This window comes from Ischnura elegans, chromosome 1 (genome assembly GCF_921293095.1).
Source record: "Ischnura elegans chromosome 1, ioIscEleg1.1, whole genome shotgun sequence".
NCBI classification, from domain to species: domain Eukaryota; kingdom Metazoa; phylum Arthropoda; class Insecta; order Odonata; family Coenagrionidae; genus Ischnura; species Ischnura elegans.
Genome location: NC_060246.1, coordinates 157,178,131 through 157,185,223, shown reverse-complemented (window position 1 = coordinate 157,185,223; position 7,093 = coordinate 157,178,131). Strand labels below are relative to the sequence as shown.

Below are 7,093 nucleotides of genomic sequence, written 5' to 3'. Positions count from 1 at the left end.
AGCACTCCGCTATCACAGAGACTTGAACAACTGCATTAGGAAATACATTACAGGTTACGACGGTCCTGCTCTCACACGTGAGTTATGCTTGGGCAATTTTCCAGGGGATGCCTTGCAACATATTCCTCCTCTTCGACTTAAGGTAAATTCATTAATGTCAGAAAATGTATACCGTTGCCGTTTTTGCTCTGCTCGCCTTTTCGAGGAGGAGAAGGGTCGGAAAAAGTGGTGCTGCGGTGGGGGTTTAAACGTTGTGAATGAAATACCGCCCTTGGAAGCACCTTTTTACAGAAATAATTCTTTTTTAGGGAACGCGCGGTCATTCAATAACTTATTTGCATTTTCCGCATTGGGGGTTAGCGGTGGTTTTCAAAACCCAGCGGTAGGTGATCTTTCTTTCGTAAAAATACAGGGTAGGATATACCACCGGGTATTTGATTTGAGTTGGAGGGGTGAGCAGAACAATATGGCTTTATACATCGAGTTTCCACAGGAACGGCTGAGGTTAGCCAGAGGACTGCAGTTAAGTGAAGAAGTGACGTCAGAAGTATTGGCATACCTGACGGAAGTCAACCGTCTCATTAGAGACCTCCGTAATCTTCAAAACCATGTCTCCGATTCGGCTCAGTTGGTCTTCCAAAGGACCTCACGTAGGGTCGATGGACCGGTCCTTGGAGACGCACCTGCAGTGAACGAGATTGCCGGCATCATCAGGACAAGCGTGGATTACAATCCCCGGCAAGTGGTCATTTGGAAGAAAGGAGCAGCGAGACCACATCAAGTCAACTACCTCAGCGAGACCTACGAGGCGCTACAATACCCCCTCATCTTCCCGCATGCCACTTCCGGTTGGCACCCCGAGTTGAGAGATAGGGAGGGGAGGAAATATACACAGGTCAAATATTACAGACGCCTTTTACTTTCGAATCCAAGGTTCACATTTTTGCGGCGCCTCGCCCAAGAATATTTCGTGGATATGTGGTGTCGCGCAGAGGAAGAGAGACTCCAGTTTATCAAGCGCAATCAGCATAATGCTCTCAAGATTGCATCAAGACGAGAACTGGACGAAACCATTGTTGCCGAAGGAGGCACAGTGCCAGGGAAGATATACCTGCCTTCATCCTACACCAACAGTCCCCGTTATTTGCAGCTCAGATATATGGACGGTATGGCAATCGTCACCAGGAAGGGTAACCCGAGTTTCTTCCTCACGGTCACCTGCAATCCGTCTTGGCAGGAAATAAAGTCAGGCCTCAACCCGGGCGAGAAACACTCGGACAGACCGGATTTGTGCGTGCGAGTATTCCACGAAAAATTGAGGAAACTGCTGATTGCAATTAGGAGTGGGATACTTTTTGGCGAACTCATTTACATCCTATATGTAATTGAATTTCAAAAGCGCGGCCTCCCACATGCTCATATCGCTTTCAGGGTCGCTGGAGGAGGACCTACGCAGTCAGTAGACATAGATTCATTTGTCAGGGCCACCATTCCATCGAGGGAAGAGGCCAACGGCAGACTGAGAGAGCTGGTCCTGCAACACATGATTCACGGTCCCTGTGGCATTGAGCATCCGAATGCGCCGTGCATGGACAAAGACACCGGAAAATGCTCGAAGCGTTTCCCAAGGGCGGAAAACGACGTCACGAACGCGGACCGCAGGGGTTTCATACTCTACCGTAGACCGTGCGAGGAGTCCGTCAGGATAAGAAGAAATCGTGTAATCACGGATAAATGGATCGTCCCCTACAACCCTGCAGTTCTACTAATGTTGGAATGCCACTGCAATTTGGAAGTCTCGACGAGTCAAAGGGTGATCAAATATCTTTTCAAATACATTATTAAGGGTTCCGACCGCGCGCGAGTAGCAATCGTGGAAGAGCAACGCCGGGACGAGGTGGAAAACTACGCAAACTTGCGATACATAAGCGCATGCGAGGCTTTATGGAGAATTTTAGAATATGACATCAGTTGCCGGGAGTCCACGGTCATCAATCTGCCTATCCACCTCGAACACGAGGACAACGTGATATTCCAACTAGGACAGGAAATAGAAGCGCTGCAAAGGTCGAAGTCCAACCTTTGGCTGTATTTCAACAGACCAAACACCCCGGAGTTGACACCCTTGACGTATTTAGAATTTTACGAGCAATTCATCGTCGAAACCACAGAGAATAGAGGAAATGAACCATTTGCAGATGGAAGGCATTTCTTGAAGAAGCGCCAGCGTGGGAATTGCGTTGCACGACTTCGGTGGTTGTCGCCCACACTGGGAGAGTTATTTTTCCTCAGGATGTTGCTGGTGAAATTCCCCGGCAGGAGTTACGAGGATCTACGCACGGTAGATGGAGTCATTCACGCCACATTCCAAGAAGCAGCGATGGCCAGAGGGCTACTCGACGAGCAGTCGGAGTTCGATCACGCCCTTCAAGAGGCGTCGGCTTTCAAGACGGGACGAGGCCTCCGCCAATTGTTTTTCGCCGTTATTATGTTTGGAGCTCCGGCAGCCATTCTCTGGGACAAATTCAAAGATTGCCTCAGTGAAGACTATATGGGCAATGAAGACAATGCCAGGATTGCGCATCACCGTGCCTTATGCGACATCGACCACATGCTTCGTCCTCATGGAAGATGCCTGCGGGATTTGGGTCTCCCGGAAGTCGAAGATGTCTCCACGGAGTTGGGAAGGGAAGTCACGCGATGGAATTCCGAAGACGCCGCCAGGTCGGCCGAAGAATGGAGACATAAACTAACGGAAGAGCAATTGAGTGTGTCGGATGCTATCATCAATGCCGTCACAGGAGAAGATGCGAACAAAGTGTTTTTCATCGATGGGCCCAGCGGTACAGGTAAAACCGTAGTTTTGAACTACATAACGGCCAGATTACGTTCCGAAGGCGCTGTTGTGTTATGTACAGCGTCCACGGGTATAGCCGCGCTAAATCATCTGGGTGGAATAACGGCGCACTCCATGTTTCAGTTGCCATTGGAGACAGACGACCCTCATGCGACTTGCGGTATAACCGGCGGGAGTCAAAGAGCAGAGCTCATTAGGAGGGCCTCTTTGATTATTTGGGATGAGGCTCCCATGGCCCACAAAGTCACGGTTGAGATCCTAGATCGCAGTTTAAGAGACATATGTCAGAATAGACAGGCATTCGGGGGAAAGGTGATGGTACTAGCCGGAGACTTTAGGCAGATTCCACCAATCATCCCCGATGGTTCGAAGGGCGACATAATTGAGGCATCGCGTCTTCTCCACTTTGGCCCAGCATCATCAAGAAACGGCTTCGAACGATTCTCCGCTCAAGAGAGGACCAGGACTATACAGAATTCGTACTGGCAGTTGGCGAGAACAAGGTCCCATCGATTCCCATCGCAATTTATCGTCCCATACCGCTGAGGATGATTACTAACGCCACATCACTGGAAGACCTTATGAATTTCGTGTACCCACGTGATGTGCTGTTCAATCCGGAGCAATGTGTCAGGAGAGCAATTCTATCCGGGACTAACCTGAACATTGCAGAGATAAATACTGCAGTATTGAGAATGTTGCCGAACGAGGGAGTGCGCTTATGCAGCGCAGACAGTACTCCATGCGCGGGGGCTGAAGATAACGTGCACATTCACACGGATGTGTTGAATAACGTGTCACGTACAGGAGTCCCGGACCACATTCTAGAATTGAAAATCGGATGTATGGCCATTTTAATTAGAAATATTAGCTTCACCGATGGATTGGTAAATGGGACCAAATTATTCGTGGAGAAAATATCGAGAAGATTCGTGGAGGGTAGAATACCTGGTAGACCCGACACAGTGCTGATACCAAGGATATGCTTCAAGTTTCAAGTCTCCAACACCGGGATGGAAATGATCTGGAGACAATTTCCCTTGAAGGTCGCGTACGGCATGACGATAAATAAAGCACAGGGTCAAACCTTGGATAAGGTAGGCTTAGATCTGAGGAGTGATGTTTTCTCCCACGGCCAACTGTATGTAGCCTTGGGAAGGGTACGAAGAGCTGCAGATATTAGAGTGCTGGTCCCAGAAGAAAGAATATTGGACGAGTGCCCTCATACCGCAAACATCGTGATAGAAGAATTGATAAAAGAGTAAAGAAGATGGCCAATTTCGGATTCATCGTCACGAAGATGTATTCTTACGTGCTGCGTCTAGCTGGGTATGCGATAATGCCTTCCATGATTACGATTTTAAGTGCTAGGGTGACCTTATCCTCGCTCGAATGAGTTGGTCACCAAGAAGATTATAGAGTAGGGACATGTGAAGGCCGGAGAGGTGATGCTTTAATGCGGTAACGCCTCCCATGGCTTCCATGATAAAGTGTCGAAGTGGTTAGGGAGACCCTAGCCTCGCCCGAATGAGTGGGTCTCCAAGAAGATTTTTAGAGTAGGGACATGGAAATGCCAAAGGGAATGGCTTCCGCGAGTAATTAGTATTATTATAATGCGATTAATCATCAAATGCCTTCAATGATCATGCGTGGAGATTTAAGGGAGACCTTAACCTCGCTCGAATGAGTTTGTCTCCAAGAAGATTGTAGAGTAGGGACATTGAAAAGCTGGATAAGGTTTAAATCGCAAGTAGTTAGTAGACGTAGTTGTAGTTTCAATTTATAAAATCACAAAAAACAAAAAAAAAACATAAAATTTTCAAAAATCCAAAATATTTTTGTAATCATTAGTTTAGCATTCTTATTAATCTGATTGTATTTATAAGCAATTTCTTTAGAACGTAGAGAAGGAACTTTTCCTGTTCCCCTAAGGCAGGATAAATTTATTTCGCAAGTAGTGAGTAGATGTAGTAGTAGTTTCAATAAAAAAAAACAAAAAAAAACATAAAATTTTAAAAAATTCTAAATATTTTTCTATTTTTTAGTTTTGCATGTGGATTTATCTCATTCTATTTATAATCAGTTTGTTTATATCGCAGTGTAGTAACTTTTCCTGATCGTCTGCGTGTCATTCAATAGCTTTTAAGTAAGTATTTGATGTGCATGTATTATACACGGTTTGAGAGTATGTTGTCCTATGTAATGTATGCGTGTTTCTGCATGAAATCATGTATAGTGTTTTAGTGGCTACTTGATATACCTAAGAGTTTTGCATTACATCAGAGGAATTTCAGTCTGATGATGCTTTTAATTATTACTTAATGCATTTAAAAACAAAATTCCAATTAAAAACTATAAAATACATAAATATTATTTTCTTCTAATTTTAGTGTGGAATGTTATTTTACTTCATAGCATTACATTGAGTGCTTCTTTAAAAGCATATTGCATGACATTTATACTCCCTGCACGGGCTGCTAAAGACAGTACGTGGGAGTACATTTTCATATCCATGGCTTCCCTTTCAGCTTTTATTTTACAGGGACACAGAATAATATTATGACTTTGAGGCGTCACTTAGCCTCCCTTTCCATTTGTTTTGCATCGTTTTTTTAATGGGCTCGGTAGTGCGGCCCAGTTCGGGCGTTTTATGAGTTATGGTGACAGTAGGGCGTCCATGTTTGGGGATCCCGCCAGTTGGTTAAACTGAGGAGATTCGCACATATGGATGCGATGGACCGGCCATCGGCATTCCAATTCATTTGTTCGAATGCTGGAAACGGGGTTCCAACGAGCTGTATCCGTGGTACCTCTCGGGTCAGCATGGAAAACCACGCATTAGGCCATCGGCTACTTTATATGAAATTTCCTAATTTTAACTTTTAGCCTTTCCATTAATTTCATGGAATACCTCGAATACATGGAGTACATAATTATGCCACCTGAAATATTGTCATAAGTTAAAAATTTGGCATCTGACTTCCTTGCCTATTAACCATACTTAAAGCTACCGTCTTCTAAGACGAAAACGTTAATCCATTGCTTCGCAACTGCATGATGTTCGCCACGTCTTCAATTTATTGTTGATTTGGTGGAAATACCTTGGCGTCTTTTAAGATAAAAAGGGTATTTTTAATTTAATAACTCCATCCCTTCATGCTTTAAATAAGTAAATAGCATACTCATGCCTATATTTTAAATACTTAAAATACTAAGTCTTCTACTTTTGGCAGTTATTTCCACATATAACTTTTATAATTGCACTTTATTTTATTATGTCATTTTTGAAAGTCATTTCCCTTTATCCACTTTGTTTTGTAGGCAATATATATAGCATAAAATTTGTATTGATGCAGCATGATATTATGCATGATATTACACAGCATTTTATTCGCATTCTCCGAGTAATTGTTTACGTTGTAAGAGATGGATTGGTTATGGCGGGCAAGCTTATTTTTATAGCAGTAAAACCTAAAGTGTTTAGTTAATTAATTTTAAAATACGGACTTCTTATATTATAGCATGGTTAACGATATACGATGTTCTTTTTTCAATTCAAGTTTATTAATCGTATTTAGATATTGATCGTAACGTATTCGTAGTTTGATTTACACCTTTCATCATTATAACACCGTGACAACATTGAGGGATATATTTCGTCATTTAAATCCGAACACGTCAATATTCGAGACAAATTCATGCCGATCATAAAAATAATTAGTAAAAGTCTATTTATTTTCCCAACTTTCCGTTTTAACTTTTTTTAACCACGACGTTAAATATTTTCGTGGCTACTGAGAAGACATTGCTAACTATTGTTGAGGGCGAAAGTGCCTACTCTCCGTCTATTCCATCCATTCACCGATATAATGATTTTTTTTTCGCTTTCTAAACCACTTATGGGCACATGACTCGGAAACATGTGACACAACTATGTTCCCACCCCCCTAATTACCCGCTTGATGAATTCAAGCGCCCAATCGACTCGTTAAAGTCCCTATATAACTAGAAACTAATTCACTGATTGGGTGATTGACACAAATTAGTAGCCCAAACTGTGAAAGGTGTGGGTATATGGAATATTGGACGTAAAAGTAAAAAAAAATTCATCGGGAGGAAAAATCTGAAAAGTTGAAAAAGTCGATTAGTTTTCGAGATATATCGACTTGGATTAACATGGGAGCCTTATGGGACTAAAACTTTTTCACTTTTTTAATATATTTTTAAATATGTGAG

General features: G+C 43.1%; 1 protein-coding gene across 1 annotated transcript; it reads left to right on the top strand.

Moving 5' to 3' along the window:
• The first annotated feature begins 466 nt into the window (after window positions 1-466).
• LOC124170300 lies at window positions 467-3,403 on the top strand. The gene has a single exon (XM_046549048.1). The coding sequence runs from the start codon at window positions 467-469 to the stop codon at window positions 3,401-3,403; it is 2,937 nt and encodes a 978-aa protein (XP_046405004.1).
• The last annotated feature ends 3,690 nt before the right edge of the window (window positions 3,404-7,093 follow it).